Here is a 23,144-nt window from a genome sequence, read left to right on the forward strand (position 1 = left end):
AGATGTTTAGGCATCATCCCTGTGCCACTTGCTTGGGCCATAGGGGAAAATTAAAACTGTCATGTTCGTTGGGTGACCCTTCTATTGTATGTTTATTTGTTTTTGCATTTGTTCTGTACGGTATGCTTTAGGATAGACGGAACCTTTTCACGAGCCATTACAGATGTTGTTCTTAAGCAACAGATCGGAAACAATCGAGCTTTGTTTTTTGCTAGATCCTTGCTCCTTAACTCACATTCGTCCCTCCTCTGCAATCATCCATTCAGATGCCCTCCACACTCACCATAATATCAAAATAATTCGAAAACAAGGTTGTTATAGAATGTTAGAATGTCATATATCTCGTCAGGGCTACATACTGTGACTTGTATTAAGGTGAGGAATAGGATAACTAATAAAGAGGTGCCAAATTCACTAGATAATTTTAGGCATTAGGCGGATCATCATGGTGTGCATCTGTTAAACAGTTGAGTTAATTCGTTTTCGCCCGTCAGTTTATCTCAAAGCAGGTGACTGTCGAAAGTGATTGTACTTTTCCGCTTTCAGTGATCAATTCCGAGAAAGTTGAATTGTTCTGCGACTTGCTGGAAATAACTCTTCCTTTAAGAGACCCCCTTGTTGCCTGTGGCTCAATTCAAGACTGTACAGTATCTGATAGAACGAAACAGAACAATGAATAGAAATTCAAGGCATTGTAGCCTCTTATTATACTTTCTCATCTGCACTCTTGTTCACAGTCCTATGTTGCGAAGTTCTCCATGACCTCATGTAATCCTTATTCCTCGCTCCTCCTATAGTCCTCTTATCCCACCTGCCTCTGAGCTTGCGTAGGTAGAGGTGAGATTGTCAATGCGTGCATGCCACCAGGCTGTGGTCCTGCGTTATATTAATCAGAACATATAATTATTAGTTTTTGTCCACCACATCACAAAGAGGAAGATTACAAGTTTACGTAACTGACTGTTCCTGGAAGAACCAATTTATTTGAATCATACACCTTTTTTATAATATACGAAGACAATATCAGACTCTTTCCTGCTGATCTTCGTATTTCAAAACCGAAGATCGCTAGCCATATGCTGTATTTGTAGATTCAATAGATATATCTCTCTATAGACCCTGAATGGCCAATCTTGCTAAATTAGGAAAACCGGGCATTTCTATTGCTTCTAACCGATGTGAGCCTACAACACACGGCAATCAAGATTAAGCGGACCATCTCCAATTGCTTGTAAATCTTTGAAAGTCAGGAAGATAATGAACAAAAGATCAAATTCTATTTGTGTCGCTAGAGATCGAAATATACTTTATTGAGTGTTGACTTTTAAGGGGATCGAGGTCGGTCGTGTAGAAAAGAGAATACAATCGAACTCAAAAAGAAGTACAACAGTAGATTACCTATAAGCCTGGCCTTTCTGTCGACACGAAATGCCAACACGATAGTTAGAAGCCATGAAATAGAACCTTTATGCACATATTCGACAACAGTAATTAACCGATAGACATGGCTTTGATCAGAAAGGAGGTTTTGAAAATACATCCTGAATTGTATTTTTCTGAATCATTCACGTGTTCATCATAACGTTTGCAGCAAAATGTGTAAAACCTTATATCACGTTTATTAATTGAAAAGTCTGTATATTGTGGTATATTTGAATGGTCCATTAGGCTTTAGCAATTATGATTGAAAGTTATAAGTCATTGTAAGCAAGCCCAGTACTAAATTCCGGTTACATAGATTCTACCTAAGCCATTCGGCTTTTCAGACATCAGCTTTATATTGGCTAAATTCCTAGCAATATAACTCTGGACATAAAGGCTATCGAGGTAAGCTTAGTGGTTTGGCTTGTTGGCCAAACATAACAAGCAATTTGAAGCTATCACCGAAAAGTTTCAACGCGGAATCGGCGACGCGAACTCAATAGATCAATTGTGACTTCATGCCTTGTGTCACATAGCACTAGTCCGCTTTATCTTTATGTGCTATGTCCTTGATGCTTTAGTGTAAGTTTGAAATAAAAAACCTGGATAATAATCTCGAACATTGCCAAGTAGACTTTTGGGATATAGCCTAAGGACATTCTACATTTTTCTTGTGATTCAATTCACGAAAAATCTATTAGAGGTGAAACAGAGATAAAACCTTCTAACAGGTCAACTCAAACATATGCATTGAAAACTCGAATGTTTTATCACTTATTACAAGGGGACTGCGCATGGGTTGCAAGATTTTTTCCTTTTAACATGCCATTTAAACGGGTGTGGTATGTGCAATTAGTGTCTGTATTCCATATGATATATAAACCCCAGTAGAGGCTGCGCATTCTCCATGGTTCGACTGGAGCATCTCCTGGTCTCCTTCTAGTAGCCCCCGGATTAAATCTGACCCTCAGTAGTACTTGTGTGTCCGGCCTTTGCAACTCCCCCGCCTTCCTCTCTCTCCAGGGACACACTACAGCAAGCATGTCAGTCCCCAACCTCTCCGGTCCCTCTGGGAAGATCCATTCACGCTCAGAGGGATGCCGGCTGCAGGCCATCGAAGGGGTTAGTAGTAACCACTAAGCACCGTAAACACTGTAGCTTTACACTCCGTGAACACATCCAGGGGCCACAGCAGCGTGCTGGCTGTGTACACTATCTGGTTCAAGTGATGTCACAGGGGGCAGTGGATTTAAGCAGGTTTTAGTTTGACGCTAATCCCCTTGTGGCAAACGCTGTGGAGGAAAGGACTGTCCCTGCCAATGGTGTGCATCAACCCCATTGGATTAGTGCATCTAGTCCCCTCCTCCATTCTGTTGGCATTGTCCAGCATGTGTTTTTACCCCAATTTCTTTACCCTCGCTCTTAGTTTGGAATGTAAGCGTCATGCCCAGCACAAGCATGATCACTGCTGTAGAATGGAGTAGATCCTCGCCCTAAAGGTGTGTTTTATGCTGTCTGCATGTGTGTGTGTGTACTCTTTCTATGTGTTTGTCATGTTCTGCCTCTCTCCTCATGGATTTCTAATGTTTCCAGGGCTGAATTATTTAGATAGGCTGCCAGCAGGGAGCTACATGATAGCACAGACTTAAGAGTAAGGGGAGGGGGCAGCTACAGCTGTAGATCAGGTAAAAGGGTACCTCATGCTTCACCTTTTTTCCTCTCCTCTCCACTCCTGTCTTTTGATTGGGGGTGAGTGTAACTGGAGACTTGTGAAACACAATACCCGGCTCTATTTTCAGCTTTTATAGCTGTCCGCATTATTGTCTTCACTGATGCCTAACTCAAGTGAGCAGTCGCATTTTGGTGGCTCTGTGGGCCAGTGTGGTCCTGAGTGGACTGAAGGCCAGAACGACAGGTCTGCAAGCCGCTGTCACTACTGTGGCACCATTGCGGGGCGTAGGAATTCTTTGTCACTGGATGGGGGAGACGGTGGAGTGTGGTTTCACCATCAACTAGATCTTGGTAAGAAACAGGATCCAGTCCTCCAGCCTTTCCTATACAGGCAGATCCCGCAGGACCGGCATGTACAGCAGCTACTAAGGAAGACCTCTGTGCCTGATCTAAGCAGCAGCCTCTACCTCAGGCAAGTTATGGCAGGCCGGGCCTCTGCACCACCACAGGATTACTACCTGGCTGATGCTACCTTATCTGCTCAGCCACTTGAAGAGTCTGGGTTTTATAGGGATAACCAGGACCTGCTCACCAGATCAGCCTTGCATTATGGGCCCAGCATTGGGGGGGTGAGGCCTACCTGGGATCAAGGACAGGCAAGGGCCACACCTTCCGGGCTGGCCTCTGCTTCTACACCTAACCCCGCGCCTCCTCCTCCTCCACCTCCTCCGCCACCTCCTCCGCCACCTCCTCCCCCTCCCGTTCATGAGCTGAGCCGTTTGTACAGGGAAACTCTGGGATCTAAGATGATCCCAGACGTCCAGCGTATTGGTGGCAGCTCTCTTTCTCCTGCAGTCTACGGGGTTCATCCCCCTATTTACGCTGCTGAGCCACATTCTCTTTCTGCGCGCCAAGCTTATAACAATTTTAACAGCTTTCCTCTGGACCCTCGCCAGCCAGCTGCCACCAGTTCAGTGGTGGATCCAGCTTCTCAGGGAATGGACGGAGCTCTCCCTCGAGCCTATGGAGCTATACCCTCCCAGAGGCTGCCTTATGACCCAAACTATGACCCCAGCTCTGCCATGGTGGCTGCCACAGCTGGAATGACCTCCAACCTACCTCCTCATCATCCCAGTGCTGCAGACCCCAAGAAGATGGTGGACCCTGCCTTCTTGGCTTTCTTGCGATCTGAAGGCTTGGCTGAGAGCACTATCACTCTCCTGCTGCAACATGGATTTGATTCCACTGGCACGCTGGGAATGATGGAGGACCATGATGTCCGCTCCGTGGCCCCTAACTTGGCCCAGGCCCGGGTTCTGTCACGTGTGGTGCTTGGTTGTAAGGGAAGCGGGCCGTTAACACGTACGCGATCCAACAGCTTCAGCCACCGCAACGACCTATACATGCAGCCCCAGGGTTTGACCATGGACCCCAGCCTGATGCAGCAACCTCCCACCACCTATCAGACCGTTTCCCCCAGGATGGGAGAGTTTCTTGGTAGAAGACCCAGCAGCGCACCTTCTCAACACCTCCTGGAGACCACCACCTACCCAGGAGCACGGCCCCTGGCAACTGGAACTTTCCCAGTCAGCCCTGGAGGATATAGCAATGCTACGACTCAAGGAAGACCTCTTTCCCTGTACAATGCCCACTCTGGTCTTGCCATGTCTGCTCTTGGACAACAGCCTCTACCAGCTCCAGGCACCCCTGGAGCAGCGCCCAAAACATTCTCTGGCTCTTATTCCCCAATGGAACTGATGAAGAGGGCCCCCAACCTCCCCCCAGCGTCGCCAGTAGGAGCACCAAGCCCCATGCACAGCCCCCAACTTCTCCGGAAAGGGATCAATGCTGCTGCCGAGAGTACCATTGTTCCCGTCACTTCTTCTTCCACTCTTCAAGTGCAAAACCTTAACAACAGCAAGATGGTTGGACGTCGTACTGGTCCACCTGTCATAGTCTCAACCATGACTACCACACCTGACACAAGTAATGTCCAACTTCACCTTTCTCACTTATCTCTTTAAAGCCCCCTCTCCTCTGTCCTCGTTGTTGATTTTTATATTTTTTTCTGTAGGTAATAATTTAGTTTTTCTTATTGTGTTTTATCATAGATTAGATGCATAGTGAGATTTAATTCTTTATATGATAGATTCTTGGCGTACTACAAAAAGAAAATAAGACTGACAGTCTTTTTGAATGAAGGAGTAGCATGTAAGATGCTTCTGACAAGTTAAGCAGCTTTGCTCTGAGAGGTCTTTTTTTAAATTATGCAACTATTTATACATGTATTGCAACAGAGTTGTGTCATTTGCCTGAGGGGATCCTGTCTCATCACCAAGATGAAATATTCCTTATGAACAGCACTCCAGTTATTAAGGCCAACACTTTGCTGTCTTTTTCTTTTACTTTGTTTAATGGTCAGAATAATTTTAAAGCAACAGTGTGCTTTGAGTTGTTTTGTAGCACCACCATGGTTTTTTAAGGTTTCTTGTACATGATTTGTTCACTTGTTGTGGTGGAAATTTAAAAAAATAGGCATTGGTGTGCACTAACCCTAACCCTAAGACAATTTGGCAAAAATCACTTTTAAATACAGGATAATGTTTACTAGTTTTTCTCTTAATGTACTCCTACCTCAGATATCCTAGGCAGATATCCTAATAAATATCCAAAACACATAAACATCCAGCTTGTGTTTAGTATGTAAAAGTTTATTTACTTGATGCAGAGTTGCTGTCATTCTATCTTAGACTGTACTCTCTCCTAATCAGGGACTTAACTGCCTCAAATCCAATTACACTAATTGGATGTATAGTTGTGTGGACTATAATAGGTATCTGCTTTTCTAGACCTCCTGTTTTCTGTTTGAAATTCTGGTTGCGTTGTAGTACTGTTCAAATTTTTCATTTATTTTTTGTGTGCTACACTTACAAACTCATCACATCGTTCTAACCTCAGACAGCAGGTATTTGGAGAGGAAATTTGCTCTCTACCCACTCAAACTGAAAAGTTATTTGAAAATAAATGTCTTAGCTCTTTGCTGTTTTCACTAACTTGCCAACATTCATGTCTTAAATGCCAATTCTTAATTTACATTTTTAGAGTGACAGTAATGAAAGAAATGTTTCGCTTTTGAAGGTCTTGCAAACGAAGACCAAACTTGCCTTATTGTTTGTTTTCTAAAATGATGTTTTCTTTTTAACCACATATTCCTGTGAATATGTTTATTGTTCATCTTCATTGGCTTTACATAACTCATAATTATGTAGATACTTTTGTTGAACTTGTCTCATACAAGGTTAATACAAGTAGTGTGGTAGCTTTTTACGCCCAGTTTACAATGAGAGTGAATTCCCCAAAGCATTATCTCATTTTATTTTTATACATAAAGGCCTTGGTTTCTCCCCTTCACAGGTTGATGGATTTCTCTGTTGATGAGAGCTGATGAGCTTAGGGAAGAATTAAATCCTTTAACCTTGCTGTTAGCCATGTAACCCTGTATCTTGCCTGCCTCTCCAGTAGGTCTGTGGGCTGCTGCACTTGTTAAAAAGTAATGACTTTTATGAAGTGGCTTTCCTTCATGTGTTGTCAACGAAATGAGAAGTAGGGTACGAGATCCAGACGAGCGGGAAGGAGTTGTGGGGGAGGTATTGGTGGAAAGTACCTTTTCAAGCTTCACGCAGATATACACTGTTTTCCAAGGTCACAGTGGCAGCAACCCCACACACCCCCAACTACACTTTCAGCACAACAAACTCATTTGCATGTAGCTGACATTTGTTGCTTCAGTAACTTCATCTGATAATGGGCAGCCCTTTTCGCCGATCGGAAAACATACTTCTTAATTGTGTGTTGCTAGGCAACCTAGGTTTCAGTGGTGATCAGACATAGATAATCTTCACATTTAAGGAAAGGGAAAAAGTGGAGCCCTGCGTGCAGTGTTGCACATTTATTTTGTGCACTTGTTACTCTTTTTTGAGCAGCCATTTGCAGTTTAGGGCAGGAGGAAATTGAGTGAAAAAATAAGATGTTGCAGGGCACTTAATGAAAACATTTCTCTTAGTCTCTTTCCCTCTTCTCTCTCTCTGTCTCTCTACCTCTCTCTGTCTCTCTCTTTCTCTCTCTCTCTCAGCAATGTACATCTCAAGAGATTGCTTTTCATTTTTGTGCAAAGGGCTCTACCAGTGAAGAGCCTCTCTTATTACATGCATGGTGTTTTATGTTCAAACATGCATATTGATGAAAAGTTGACACATTATTCCTTTTGCACCTACTGAATAAATTGGTTGTTCTTCCAATACAAACCAGTCTTGTCTTTATCATCTTACATCAAAGTGTAAATTTACACATAGCCGAATCATCCACATTTCCATAAAGTTGAATTCTTATCTATTCTCAAAGCTGAGTTTTGAAAGCAAAGATGTGAGAAGCAGTGAAATCAGTAGCTCCCTTAAAATATTTATGTAAAAGGTGCAGGTGGGAGGGCCCTGCCTGTGTACTCCTCTCTGCTGGGCGCTGTCTTGGTTGGCTAAAGCCGTAAGTAGTGTTAATAATGGCATTAAACGGTTGAGTCGAGCTTAGTTGCAACAGTTCCCTTCCACCCAAAGTAGGGAGCGCGCCTTGCAGTTGGCCATGGAGTTGTCTGTCAGTGGCATCCCACAGAGCAGCACAGGTGGGTAAACCTAACTTCATTGTCACGTGAAGCAGAATAGCCAACCCGCTAGCTAGTGATGTGATTAGCTAGTAGCCTGCATTGTGTGCGTGCTCAGTAGATTAACTAAGGTGGACCCTTACATGTTGTCCATAAATGCCAGCACGTGGTTTCCTTGTGGAGATAATCCACAGAACATCTTCAGCTGTACTTTTCTGGGCTGGAGAATTAGGAGGCGGTGTGTTTGAGGGCAGGGCTTGTAGCTTACAGGAAGGAGAGAGAGACCAGAACTTGGCAACAGCCCCCTGTAGACATATGGGATATGTCAGTTGACGTGTTCACCTGTATAAGTCTGTTCTGTTGGTTCCACTGTGCCCAGGTTGTATTCGCTCCTTCCTGGGAGGTTGTCAAAACATGGCAGGTCCCTTTTTTTCCTTTTTGACAGGAAGCCATCACTGTTGCGGCTGACAGTTATGTAACCTTCCGGTGCATGGCTCCCATGGGGGCTTGAATGGGATTTTAATTTCCCTGCCTGTATTTGGAAGGACATCCACGAGGATGCATGCCTAATGTACTCTCGGCTGTCCTTGGCTAAACTGCTTTGTTCAGGTGTCTGACATTGATTTCATTCTGCACTCCTGCCTGTTTTTCACTGGCTATTCAGGAAGAAAGCATTCCCTATGTGTCAGTGTGGCCTTAAACTTTGTTTCTGGACATGCCTGTATATCTGTGTGTGTTTTGGGGAAAAAGTACTGTCTCTCTTCCTGTGCTGCCACTCTGCTCTTTCATTGAACGAGGGTGCTTTGATTGTGTGCTTATGTTGCCTCAAATGCATAACTCCAAAGTGCTTGTGATATATAGACGTGTGTGCGTTTGTGCACGACACACTGCACAATGGTGCTGCCCCCCACTATCCTGCCACACATATACACAGACCACAGATGTCCCTTTCTCAGCAGCAGGAAGTGTTTGTCTTCATCTGAGGCCGCCTTGATGTGACAACAGGACACGAGGACAAGACCTTAAGTTTCCTCTATCTGTCTCTTTCTTCCTTTGACCAGCACTATTTACTGTGCATTTACAGTATAGTGCAGTCAGAATGTGTCAGGACAATGGTATAGAACAACTGTCATTGTTAGTGTTTCTAGCACATTGGATTTGTGTAATAACCATTTTTATACATATTGCACCACTTTTAGATCAATGCAGCAGGACAATGATCCTAAGCATACAAACAATGCAGAATTTTTATAGAAAGAGTCCAATAACTGACCTTAAGGGTCAGTCACCTGACCTCAATCCAGGTCAGTGGGTCATTGTTTTTTATTAACCATTTACTGCTAATTGAATAATAATTTTAATGACTTTAAATGTACTATCTTAAGCCGAGTTACTTTTTGTCCCCTGAAATTGAGTGACTGCAGTTTTTATCTGATGTGGATATAAACACCCTAATATAAAAGCTGAAAGTGCAATTCTCAGTGCAGATGCTAACCTGACTGCACCGGATGGTTTGCTACACAGTAAAACACACAAAACAAACTATATAACACAGTCAAATTCTTATCAAAGGGGTTTGGGTTAGGGGCTCTTATTGTGAAGGGGCTAATGGCTTACGTTACCTGTCTAGGAATAGGCTGAGAATTAGAGTGAGGAAATCCTACTGACCATCTGTGTGCATTTGTTTGTGTGTGTGTATGTATGAGTGCTAGCATAGATAATGTGTGTATGTGCGCTTGTGTGTGTGGATGCTACTATACAGGCATCACGTGTCAGTGGGAGTTTGTGTCATCCTCACTAATCCCTCTGATATGAATGAGTGGAGACAGACAAGAGGTTTCAGCTCACATGGCATCGGTCAGGGGTTATTAGAGGGAATGTATCTATGTAGTAATCAGACCAACCCAGCTCTTGTATTAATGCTACAGCACCACATGCTTGCATTGATGTACTGTATCTATTTAAACCATGCCTATTTAAACAAGGACAATGTCGTCATAGAGTAACAGTGATGCATTTTGTCGACGTGTTGGCTCAGTCTCCAGAACGCTTGATTTGAAGTGAAACAGTGAGGTTAAGTGCTGACTTTCAGCTTTAGTTTGAGAGCGTTTCAACCTACCTGATGCATTCTAGGAATTGTAACCCCTTTGTGTACATTGCTTCCTAGTGTTAGGGTACAGAACTAATCAGACAAGTAAAAGAAAATGAAGAAAGTAGTCCCAGATTTGGCATCTGAAGTCTGTGAGCCACAGATATGGGGCCACAGGGATTTGTTTTGAGGGCTTTTTGCCTTCAATGCGTGACTGTTTTGGTCTCTCAAGCACACTCCACTGTTTACCCATTAAAAAAACTTTATGTTTAGTGTCGCCATTCTGCTTTATTGTCCTTTGGGGACTCTGTATTAAAAGGGCTAAAAAGTTGAAAGTTGACTTTTAGCCTCACAGTCACCGCTTAATTTCAATCCTAATGTGCTAGAGTGCAAGTGCAAATCCAAAACAATGAAACATTTTAATTCACCCTGTAATGACTGTGCTGTTAAAGGCCACTGTTCACCTCTAGATTCTTTAACGCTTATCTGTACGGAGTCCTTCTATCATGTGTCTCCAGTTTCCCGAGAACCTGGTAAATGTTACATGAACTATCTGCTCCTCCATCTCCACTTGGCCTCTGTATTGTTTGTGTCTCTGGGGAAATATGGCCAGGAAAATCTATTTTTCCGCTGCAGTAGTTTTTTTTCTCAGAAAAAAAAAAAAAACAAGTGAAAGAAAAAAGTGTTGTGGAGCCCCATCTCCTCTCGCCCCGCCACCCCTCACCCCTCCCTCGCTGCTTTCTCATGGTTGATCTTTCCAAACCATCGGTTGCGTTCACAGAGGGATTAATGGTTTCTGCGAAGCCAGCCAACCCATGGAGGGAACGGAGCCTTCGAGCGAATGAGGAACAGCTGGCCTCCCCCTGCTTGTGACAGCTTGAGTGTTTGAGTGTGTGTTTGTGTGCGCGATAGTAGCAGCTGACCTCTGCACAGGGTCAGAAGTGCTGTCCCTGGTCCGAAAGTGGGCCTTAAGTCTTACGTTTTCTCCCATCTACTGTGCTGCTGCTGTTAACTGTTAATTAATGCTGTTAACAGGTCTTTAAAAGTATTACGAGTTTGCAACACAGTTTTTGTTTAATTAATTGGGTTTACACTTTTTACTGTGTACTGTGTTTTTAACTTATTTATGAGTCACAAGTTTTTCTGAATTTCTGAAGAACTGGTGTGGATCTGACACACGGTTAAACATTTTTAAAACTATAACACAGTTTCAGTTTTCAGTTTTTTATAACCACACTGTTCAAGTGAGCTTTTTGTATTCCCTGTGCTTATTTGAAGATTAAATGAGTCCTAAATTTGATTTTTGCGAGACAGTGTGTGGGTTTCCCTCATTGTTTCCCAAATTAAATTGTAAATGACCAAAAAAATGTGCCGAAAAAGTCATGAATTCAATCCTAAGGATGCAGCTATGTCTTTCACATTTCTTTACAAAAAATGTTTCAGGTTGTGTAGCAATGACCAGAGGTCAGCTGATTGGAATTTAGCTGCTGTCACACTGGTCCCTGCATACTCCTCCACAGGCTTAAAGGTCACTTCTAATGGGGAGATGAGAAGTGCGATTGTGTGTTTATGAGCCTGAGTGTGTGTATGTGTGGGTATGTGTCTGTGCTCATCTTGTGACGTTATAATTGGTGAGAAGAATCTTCCAGCTATTTCAGGAGATCACATTGTCATATAAATTCTACTAGTCTCCTTATCCCATGGCTGTTTTGTTTACAGGATAGCAACGATGTGTGCTCACTGCTCACGCTGTAAGAATGGCAGCACTTTGATATAATCTCCCCAATTATCTGTCGTCAATTCTGCCGTATATTATTCCTCTCTCCACGGCAGCTGGGGAGGAGATTGGTTTTGTGCATGCCGAACGGCAACAGCTGCATCCACTAAAACAGACAACTACCTCTGCACACCTCCCCAGTCCTTCGTTTTTTTTTTTTTTTTGTCTCCCTCCCCCTCTTTCTCTCCCACTCAGTGGTGGGCAGGTCACCCTGAATTATTCATCAGTGTGAAATGAAAAAGCTCATGGATATTGAATATCCCCTCTGAAGTGGTGGCCAACCTTGTGTTTTTTTTCTTCTCTCCTTCCTTTTTTTACCACTGAAAAGAGTACAGAGTGGCAGATCTCATTGCCAGGGTATTTCAAAGGTTAACCGATTGCTTTACCTTGCGCACATATTTACTTTCTTCATGGTCTGTGGTCGGCGAGGAGGAGTTGGAGAGAGATGGCGAAACAGAGAGGATGAAGAAAAAGATTGAGGAAAAGAGGAGATGAAAAGAATAGGAATAAAAAGGTAGAACAGTAATCTGTGGTCCTGTGGATATTTTTCTTCTGGAGGAACTCGTTCCTCTCAGCAGCACAGCGGGCTACCTCGTTGTGTAGCTACACCTGATTCACTAACCTTTCTTGTCGCGTGTTGTGAGGCCTGTTCCTTCCTGGAACGAGTGCGACTGTGGTCGGCTGTGGTCGTCCCGATCGACCAGTTGTCATTCGTTTCCCATGCGGCCCACTGTGTTCCTCCATTGTCCTCCTGCCTAGTCTTTTGTCCTGTGGTTTGATCTGCGGCCCGTGCTGCAAATCAATGCTACTGGTTGCCATTCATTCCGCTCAGCCGCCAGCAAACATGGCAAGGGCTCTCAGAACATCTCCCATGTGAGGACATATAAAATGAACAGAGAGGATAAGGCAAAAAATCCTTCAAGCTTCAAACTCTGTGTTGTTTTTTTATATCTTCAGCATTTCAGTCACATCAGAATACTTCTGTGTCCATTTACTGGAATTAGTGTCTTTATTTTTATAACGAGCAAGTTGAATGCCGTGTCCCTGGAGGGACTTAAAAAAAACTCCTTTATGCTAGAGAGCAGATGTTAAGATAATGAATAAATAAAAACTAGTCAAGGGGCAAACCCCTCCTCCCCTGTTGAGTTTGTTGTACATGCTAATAGGACACAGAGTGTTTCATTCTTTCAATAATATCCAAGAGAACAGTGCAGCATTAACCCTGCATCACTCTCATTGGCCATTATGTTGCTACTACTCTGTACCCTTTCAGTCATTACAGTCCATTTTCCTCCATTCCCAATTTCTACTGCAGCATAGACAATTACTCAGGAATCCTTTTAAGAGTATTCCCAAGCCATACAAAGACCAAATGTGCCTGCAGGAAGCAGCCAGGGGTTTAACTGGCTAACCTTTTCGAAAGGAATTCTTAACAGGATCGTAATGACTGACAATTGGAGAGGGGAAAGCTATTTTATTTTCCTATGAATGAAACAAGTCAAATTGTTCGTCTTCCAGGAAACAGTTTCGAGGCTCTGCGTTCATTTTTCGCTTATTCAAGAACATCCTGTTTCTTGCAGATAATTGCGCTTTAGCTTAAGTGAAAAATATTGGCTGACGGCATACAGGAAGTGGGGCAGCGTTGGTGTAGCTTGGAGGTGTCAGGTGATCCAGGTGTCATATTGTGTGGCCAAAATGTAAACTCGAGTTACAGTGGGTTTGGGGATACGTTGGGTGGTGGTGGAGAGGGTCTGCTCTGCCAGAGGAAGTGTGAAATATCATCTGCCATGGTGGAGGGAGGTGAGTAGGTGGGTGGGAGTTTCTTTCCAGAGGGTGTAGGAGATGAAGCGAGGGGGGTTATGATGATGAAAATGGCTGTAACTCTTTAGCAAAGTGAGCTTTAAAAGGCTGTAAGTGGACACCTCCTAGTATCTGATGGCTGACTCCTGGCTGACAAGACCCTGCGACCCTGGTGTATTTATCGTAATTGAGCACAGCTGGGCCGCGGCTTCTATGGGTTAATAGCCATGTGACAGCTTCAAGGCGGGGGGCGGCGGGGGTCTGAGGTATTGTGTATATGTGCGTGTATGTGTGTGCATACGTTTTATTTACTTGTGCACTCTGCTGAGTGGCACGCAGGGGCCACACTTAGGAGGGTGGGACTCTGCTGCATCTCCACTCTCTCTGCCAGGCCAGATGGCTCCTGTCGCTGAGAGAGGAGGTGGAGCAATGGAAGGAAAAGGGGAAGGGGGGGAGCTCTGAGTTGCCCTTAACAGCGCCAGAGTGGCCCGTCCCCAGAGCCACCACATCTGGAGACCACCTGCAGCTGGCTCACCCCGTTTCCTCCGTCCTCGTCCCTTTCCCTCTTGCACACGCTCACTTTCTCACTTTGTTTTTCCAGATGGGGGAGGTGGTGGCAGTGGCAGTGGTGTGTTTTAGTCAGGCTGGGATTTGTGCCCATATGTCAGTAACTTTAGTGCGTCTCTGCTATGGGCAGAGCTGGAGGAAGAGCAGGAGGGAGTGAGGGAAGGAGGGATGGAAGGCGGCAGCGGCGGTGGTGGTGGCGGTGTGAAAGCGTAGCAAAATATCATTTTATTTTATGACTGCACCAGCCTCCGAGAGTTGTGGGTTTTGTATTTGTAATATTTCTTTTTTTATTTCTCCCCAAGTAAAAAGGCAGAGTGAGAATGTTCGCTTTTCTTCCCTTCACTGTTGCTGCAACTGATCCAGAGGCCACAGGGGGGCTGTTCCTGCCTGGAAAATAAAGCCTGCTTGCCCTCCTTGGCTCCCCCCAAATAAAATACACTCATTTGCATTCCCATGCTGTAATTTAGCCCTCCTCTCCCTCTCTTTCTCTTTCACTATCTCTCTGTCCCTCATCCCTACATCTTTTCAGCCCCGGTCCTTGCTGTTCCGCAGGGATTGGAACGTGGGAGGGGAAAAGAGGAGGGGAGGCAGAGAAAACAAAAGCAGAGAGGCACTGTTGACTCAGGGTTGTTATCTGGACCGCTGTTGAGGGGGTGGGGGCTCTCGTGTATGTGTGTGTGTGTGTGTCTGCATACATGCCTGGGGGGGGTTATTTACCCTGGCTGCTGCTGCCACGGCAGGTGCCTCTCAATGGATAAACCTGGGCCTCCTAAATAAATATTCACCGTGGGGAAATTAGACATGCGTCATAAAAACCTACATTACTACTGCTTTCTTTTCCTCCCTCTTTCCACCTCTCGTCACACCAAGAATTTTGAACCCATTGAAGATCAGCCATCTTTTATTTTTGAAAATCCAAAAAAGAATTGTCAGTGAGCATGAAGGACACGTGAGCATGTATCTGTGTTGTAAGGTGACTGTGTCTTTATGTCAAGAGCACTGACTCCCCTGATATTTTGGTTGGATGCACTCACAGCTTGTTTCCTCAGAGGTCTAAGCTCTTAAACTAAGTCACTGAGCGAACAAATACAACCTTTGGCTAAGATGATATTGCATTATTCATTCACTTTGACATTGTTTTCTGCAAGGAAGAGTTGCCAAGTTAGCATCTAAGGGCATTTTCAGACCCTTAAGTTAATTTGCTCTGGTCAGAATCAGCGGATGAGAGGCTGCGTTTTCTTTTTGGTCCTTGGTTTCTTTTCACTCTGACAAAAATAAAAGCAAGCCAAAATGCATCACTTAAAGCTAGATGTGCTGGTTGGATGTTTCTGGGGTTGGAGTGAGAAATTAAACACAGGAAGGAGACCCTATCTTTTTTGCTCACCTATGCCTTGTAGTTATATTAGATCAAGGACTAAACAAAGCAGGTTTGAACATGCCCCAAGTATATGTCAGTCTTTCATCAATATAACAGTAAGAATAAGCATATTTGTTTTTAAACTTTTAAGAGCTGGCTCACCCAAATTACAGCAACATTAAATCTAGTTGTATGTAGCAATGTAAATAGGTTTTATTTGCACAGGTTTTGAGATATCCATCTATGAAACTTCTGCCTTTGCCCCAGTGTTATGGATTTGCTTTGCTCCACAAAAGATACAGTCAGCAGTGTTCACAGGGACTGTTTGGTAGAATTGAGTTCCAGTTAAAAATGTTCACAGTGAGGTCTTTGAACAATTTTCTGGGACAGGTATCTTTAAAACTTGAACAGATCAAATCAAAATTATACATATTTAGAAACCACTAGAGGTACAAGAAAATATGTGTTTCGTGATTTAGGTGAACTGACGCTTTAATTACAAAGCGCTAGATGATTAGCATATAAGACAGTACATACTCTTGATACCAAGTTAAAACTACAAAAAGTCCAAGTGGGAGTAAAACACCACAAGATAGAGTTGAGAACGGAAAAAAATTCCAAGCAACTACTATAAAAGCTGGTAGGGGTATTCTCTAGGGTGCAGCTGCTCTCGAGCTGAACCTCCAGCTTACCCGAGTCCAGCATCTGAAATGGCCCCCTGAACCTCTGGTCATAATGTGGTCAGCTGAAGCCTCGTCTCCAAGCGGCAGGTTGGCTCATTCTACCGTTCGCTTTCTTAAAATCCCTTTAAGTGCTTTAGGGGGATTTAACAGACCTCTACATCCAGTGTCCTCTCAGCAGCCAAGTTCCAGCGCTTACAGGAAAAGGGCGCTTACAGTATAATTAGGCTGGTTAAAGAAGAGGGCTCCCTCTCAACGGTAAATCCACAAGGATTGTAACAAGGTTCGGGCCATTTGTTGGGTCTTCCAGAGCGTGACCGCCGCTCTTGATGTCTCACTACGCTAAAGGTCGGGGGTGTGAGAAGTCATGCAGCAGGAGGGAGATGGCAGTGTAGACTCTCAACTCTGAATTCTTGAACTCTGAATTTGAAATGAAAAATGTATTATTATGCTACAAGAAGGAAAATTCATATAAAGAAAATTGCACAGTTGCATTTTCGCTTATAAACCTGGATCTGAAAGTACTGTTTAGGCTCATCAGGTTTCATTGTATACAGATTTTTGTATTTGTACTCTTTTTTTTTAAATAGGAGCGGATTCGTTTAAACCTATTTTCCCCAGATTTTCATTGCACTGAATATTTAAAATCAAGTTTTCACCAATTTTATATATTCAAATAAACATTGGGTTTTGGGGAGAAAAATAAGACATGACAAACTGAATATTGAGCTTTAAGTATTGATTAGTTTTATTTCAGCTAACAAATACATGTGCGGGGTTTGTGCATCAGGTTGTGTAGTAACAACTGGGTGTGTGCAGGCACAAACGTGTGCGCTCTAAGGTGTGGTTGTGACTTTGCTTTATGGAAACAGAGGCTGAGGGGGGAACAGATGTCGCCTTCAGTACTGGTTTAGACCCAAGTCTGGCTGCTCTACATCTGAAAGAGGAAGTGTGTGTTTGTGTGTGGGGGGGGGGGGGTGGGGGGGGGGGTGGGTATCAAATTGAAATAAACCTGCCTTGTGCGGAATCCCTGTTTCTCATTAAGGTATTACGTCCGCCCCCCGTCCAAAACATGTAACGACATGCACGTCAATGCTGGAGTCAGGAGCATATAGCGTTTGTTTCGCAAGAGGCCCCGCCTGTGCTTGACGTAAGCCCATCCGCAGCTCAGTCCAGCTTTACCTCATGCTGAGATCATCATTGAGATCTTTTTGGAACTTGTCATGCTTGGATCATCAGCCGTGTGGGCCGCCTCGAGAGATTTCACATGGAGATAATTTGAGGGCAGGGTCCCTCCTAGGAATTTGTAGTTTGCGATCTCAAGAATTAACAGCAAATTTATGATGCCCCGCTAAATTCCCACCAAAAATTGTCAAACTCGAGGAATGCAGCAAAAATTCAGACCAAGAGACACTTTTGTTAGCCAATAAAAATAATATAAGTCAGGCCCGAATCTCCACAAAACAAGCTTTCCAACTATGCTGGGAAGGACTGTTTCCCATAAAACAATGGCCTTTTTTCAAGCAGCACTTGCTAGATCACGCTCACAAGCTCTTTTAATTGAACATTTTAAAAAGTTACAGAAACTGAAAACCATCTCTTATCTAATACCCAAAACCAATCATTTGGTTTATTGGAGCTTACAGAACAGGCCCTATAGTGGCATTCTAAGAAGTACTGTGGTTCTGTAATGGACTTTATTTTGGGTGAAAAGATAAGTTATGAAGAAGTCTAAGCAGGCTAAGATTCGTTCAGGATTTGAGTGGAAGCATTTATCGCATACTTCTCTCCATCAGCTAAGTTAAGTTGGCATTTATTGGCACAATAACACCTAAATGGTTGCAACATTTTTTCAGCCTGTATTGGAAAAACTGTTGAAGATTCAGGCCATTCTGGACCAACTTAATTAAACAAAACACCTCTGAAAATCGCTGGAAGGACTGAATCTCAAGCAGTACCTGCGAACGCGTGCTGCATGCATCCAGATATTAATCTTCTAACTGCTTACCTTGGAGCTCAATCTATTTGACCTTTTGACCTGGCGGAGTTGGCAGTCATAACTTTGCGCATTCAAAGGAATGCGCCGTTTTGTTTCTTTTGATACACCCTGCTTCCTTCTGGATTTCTTAAAATATCCGCAAACCTCGGCAGAATGTCTTTTGAGAAGCTGCTGAGTCTGCCGACGTTCCATTTAACCATAATTGCGTGTCAAGTGCAGGGCGCCTCCTCCTCCTCCCTCCTCCTCCTGCACATCCTCGTAATGTTATTGAAGAGAGAAAGATGCGAAGAGGGGCAGGCGTATCCCCACACTGGCCCATCAAGAGTGTGTGTCTCTGTGTTGTGTGTGTGTGTGTGTGTGTGTGTGTGTCTGGCTGGCCTGCAGGAAGTGGGGGCTTGCTGCTTTTGATGGTCACACTCCCATCAGAATGTGTCTTGCTGGGCAGACCGCGCGGACTTTGGCCTGACGTGCCATGTCTCTGCTTGTTGGACTCTTGCGTCTGAGAAACAGCAGCCCCTCACCTGCACACACACGAGACACACACACAACAGCACACACAGCACACACCAGCACACACCACACACACAATAACACCTTAAAGTGGAATGGCCATACAATCATTGCCTGCAAAAAAATAGAAAATAAGTGTCTTCAGCCCACCAAGGATAAGACGATTATACCCGCCCCCGCCCCCCCCTCCGTGAAGCCAAAAAACTGGGCTTTGGCCGTTCACCTTTCCACTTTACTGTCAGTGTGTAATCGGTTCTGGCTGTGACCGTGCTGGGCTCTTTTGTCCTATATTGGTCGCGCCTGTCATGCAAGCCGGTGAGGTGTGTGTGCATGAATGGCATGTATGTATGTGTATTTGCGTGCATAGCGGGCGTCGCCCATGCTCTGGCGTGCAGGCAGAATTACAGGGGAGCGCTCCGGTTACATTGTTAATTTTTTTTTTTTTTTTGTTTTTTTTTTTTTTTTTTTTTTTTTTTCTAAACAGGGTTTTTTCAGCCCTGGCTCGTCCTCCGCAGTCATTTCAGGCAGAGCGATGCTGTCAGTTCACGTCCTCCGCTCCTCCTCCCTCCCTCGCTCCTCCCTCCCTACCTCCAGGGGACCGAAACTGTGAACTTAAGCACAGCCTGCTCTGATGACTTCCTGAATGGTGCGAAAAAACAGCCCAACTCTAACAGGCGTAATGTTATTGCTGGAGTGGCTTGAATGTTCAATTGTTCTTAAGGTTTTAATGTGTGTTGTGTGTGTGTGTGTGTGTTTCAGTTTCTGTGTGTGTGTGTGTCATTACATATTCAGAGCAAGGGAGGGGAGTTGGTGTGAGTGTGGATGTCCCATTCCAGTCTCTTCCCGGTGAACCGCACAAAATGCCAGGGTGGGGTGGGTTGTGTGTTTTTCTGTGTGTGTGTGTGTGTGTGGTGTTTGGGGGGGTTTGTTGAGGTCTAGATGAAAGTAGAAAAGCAGAGGAGGGAAGCCAAATAATCGGGAGGTGAGCTTGGGAGGCAAACGAAAGCAAAAGAGTGTGTGTGTTGTGTGTGTGTGTGATGTGTGTGTGTGTTTGTTTTCTTGTATGTGTAAGAGAGAGAGAGAGAGAGAGAGGAGAGAGGAGAGAGAGGAGAGAGAGAGGGAGAAGAAGGGAAAAGGGGCAGGCGTTCATTAAAACACTGTGGAAGTCCAGATCAGAAATAAAAATAAAAAAACGGGGGAGAAGAGGAAGGAGGGAAAAAGGGGGAGGAAAGGGATTGTGCTCGACGTGTGTTATGTGTAGCGGATCCTATGAACGTGAACGCAGCCGGGAGTAATTTGTGCGAGCCCAGAGAGCTTCCAGCTTTTTGCATGTTTCGAGCTGCAGCTTTTGATTTAAACCAGATCTTCTTTTTTTTTTTTTTTCTGCTGCAAGATCTTTTTTTTTTTTTCCTGCCGCTCCTGGTTTTATTATCGCAAGCTACAGACAAAAGGCCAGGAGAAAAGAGCTAAACAGAGAGAGAGAGAGAAGACATAGAAGAGAGAGAGTCGCAACAGTTGATAGATGTTGCGCAAGCTGACAGGCAGAGGAAGCGGCAAGAGAGAGAGAGAGAGAGAGAGACAAGAGAGAGGAATAGAGAGGAGAGAGAGAGAGTTTCCAGCATCGCGCTCCCCCGACCGCAGCCTTTTCTTCCTGGGAGATTAAAACAAAAAGAACAGAAAAAAAAGAAAGAAAAGGGGAAAAAGCGTATCTCCATCCGTCCCCCGTCCCCCCCAGCCACCCCCTCCTTTTCTCCCACCAACACCCCCCACCACCTTCTGCAACCGGCTACCATCCCGATCACCAGCCTGCAAACGTCGCTGTGTGTGTGCCGCGCACAGAAGGACGCCCGCGGGTTGTGTATGGTGCTTTTTTTTCGCTCCCAGCCCTCAAAGGCAATGGACTGAAGCATGATTTGCAGCCGGCTTAGTGAGAGCTTGCTCGCAAAAAAAAAACCTCAAAAAAAAAAAACATTCCCCTCGCCAAACAGGCCAGACGCAAGAGGAGCACTCCGTGGGAGTGGGAGTGGGGGCTGGGGGAAGGGGGGGTTGAAGGAGAGGAGAGGAGAGAGAGATGAGAGAGAGAGGAGGTAGGAGGGGGGCACCCTCCTTGGATTATTGCAGAGGGTCTTTGCACTTCCTGTTTTTTTTTGTTTGGTATTTTTTTTCCTCGTTTTCCTCTTCACACCTCGCCATCAAAACCATCCTCCCAGTGTTTTCCCTCGCTGGGCGGATGTGTCAGTTCTTAAGCCGAAGAAATGTGGAAGACAACATTTTCAAGGCAAAGCAGCATGTTTCCCTGTTTTCTTTTCTGGATGTCTAAGTAACAAGTCTGGCATGTGGGAGGTGGAAGGGAGGTAGGTGGATGGGAGAGGTTAAGGAGGGGAGGGAGGGGAGGGTTGGGAGTGTGGATAGAGGAGGGGAGAGGGAGAGTGTGTGTGGGTGTGGGTGTGTTGTAAGGTAGGCGAGTAGGTCCAGCAGTTGTTGTCATTTCGAGCGCCGCCCGTCCTGTTCTGCTGCGCTTGGCTCCATGTTTGTGCTTCCTCTGCGGTCTCGGGGTCCTGAGCGCGCTCTGTAGCTTGGGGCAACGCAGAAGAATAAAAGAGCGGGAAAAGAAGAGAGGGGGAGAGGGAGAGGGAGAAGGAGGGGAAGGGAGGTCCGGCGTGGTTGTGCCATGGATGCTGTTGACACCCGCTTTTGTCCCGTGGTGGAGTGTGAGCCCGGCCCGCCCATGCACACAGAGGGTACCATTTAAAACAGGCGTGCGCTCATTTTCTTGGCAGGGGATGGATTGGTGTGGCGGGCAGCCGGGTGGTGACAGGGGTGGGGCACTGGCAGCGCAGGACAAGTGGCCTTTGTGTGCTACTTTTTGGGAAGTGACGGGAGGGGAAGGGCAGGGAGGGAGGCTGCCAACAAAGGGTTCTTATACCCGTCTCCCTCACGCACATCACCCCCTCTCTTCAACCACTACAACCCATGCAGTGACCTCGCGCTGTCACAGGCAGATGAAGAGTCTGTGTGTGTTTATGGCAGGTTGTGTGTGTGTAAGAGAGAGGAAAGTAGTAAATGAGTAATTCAGCCTCACTAAACCAGAAGTACAGACTCTGGCAGAGCGCCATACGAAAGGGAGGAAACTCCAGCAAGGAAAACAAAGTGTTGTTTGACCCAACGGCACATCTGTGCATTATGCCAAGCTTCTCCGTTACTCCACAGTCAGGCTACTGGCAGTCCTCCAAGGTTGTGTGTGTGTGTGGGTTCCTATTCATTTGTTGCCACATCCATGCAAGTGCATTCCTGTTGTGTCCATGTTTTCATGCAGATCTCACTTTGCCTTTGCAACTTGTGCCTCCACAAGAGCGCTTATTGCACACATGACTGCACACATTGCACATGATTAGGGTTGGGGGTTTCATGGCCTTTTGTTTAATATGAATATACAAGCTTACTTACTTTTGCTCACTTGCTTGCTCCAAACACGTAAAACTACTGAAACTGTCAGCGACTTTAGAGTGATGTCAAGGTTTTTCTTCCTTTCTATAACAAATTATCTTTGGCCGAGCACGGGTGCCAAATTGCACAGAGCACATTAGCCAGACCACAGCCAAGTTTTAGTTTAGCCTTTGGGCAACTTATTTGGAGAATTATCATCAATTTGCTACAACTGATAAAATCGACTGCGAGCGACATTTGCCATTTGAAACCGCAGAAATCTGCATTGAGTGGCGAGTTATCATGAAAATCCTGCAACCTGAATGTTTTCTAGATTCCTATTTGCTCATAAAAACAGTTAACAATTGGATTTGTTAGCAAATTAAGCTTTTTGTCAAGCCTGGAACTGAATCCGAAGTGGAACCCGCTATAAGAACCAAACCCTACACACAATGCCCACAGGCCACATATCCATATTATAACCCCGCTTGCTCCTCCGTTGGGCATGTTCCCCCGCCCGCACACAACCTCCTCCTGTTTGACTGGCTGCCTGTGTTAACCAGGGGATGTGGGTCATGTTTCAGCACAGTGCTGCTCACGGTGGCACAGTAAATGGCCGTAACCGCTGCCGGTCAGCAGCAGCAGCCCCCACCCACCCTTGTTGTCATGAAGGAGCCACCTGCAAACAGCAGCTTGGGGTTGCTAGGTAACCGGTGGCAGCCGATGATGATAGTATGGTGGAGGGCTTGTCTGGTCTCCCATTACCACTAAAGTGACTTCTGTTGCTTTTTTTTCTCTTCTGTTCCTATTTTCTTATTCTTCCCTTTGTGACCACAACACAACTGCGTTTCCCTGTTCCCTTTTGGTCCCTCTTCGCCTCACGGAGGCAACATAACACCAGCAGCAGAGGCCAGCGGTAGGAAGAAACTCCCAGATCCCTTCCCCACATAATGGAAACTCTGGCCTCATCTCCCGGTGCGCCGCTCTGCTACGTCCTGCTGCCAGACTCTGACTAAGTGTTGCTGGCTCAGAAACTGTAGCCTCCAGCCCGGGCCGAATTCAGGTTCCACAAGTATTCGTCTACAGGAATGATTAGAATTACAATGCGGATGACTGAGATTGAGCGATTGAGAATCAAAAGTCTGATCTCATAACTGCTAGTTCTCTACGTTGAGTGGTTTTAAGCCTCCTCCTT

General features: G+C 45.1%; 1 protein-coding gene across 1 annotated transcript in view; it reads left to right on the forward strand.

Moving 5' to 3' along the window:
• Nucleotides 1-3,254: 3,254 nt before the first annotated feature.
• ctbp2l (C-terminal binding protein 2, like) overlaps nt 3,255-23,144 on the forward strand; it is a 46,401-nt gene continuing 26,511 nt past the window's right edge. The window contains exon 1 of the mRNA XM_035669359.1: nt 3,255-5,079. Coding sequence (XP_035525252.1) covers nt 3,255-5,079 — 1,825 coding nt within the window. The remainder of the gene's footprint in view (nt 5,080-23,144) is intronic.

This window comes from Morone saxatilis, unplaced genomic scaffold (assembly GCF_004916995.1).
Source record: "Morone saxatilis isolate NCDOM2014 unplaced genomic scaffold, NCSU_SB_2.0 Contig1, whole genome shotgun sequence".
In the NCBI taxonomy this organism is placed as follows: domain Eukaryota; kingdom Metazoa; phylum Chordata; class Actinopteri; family Moronidae; genus Morone; species Morone saxatilis.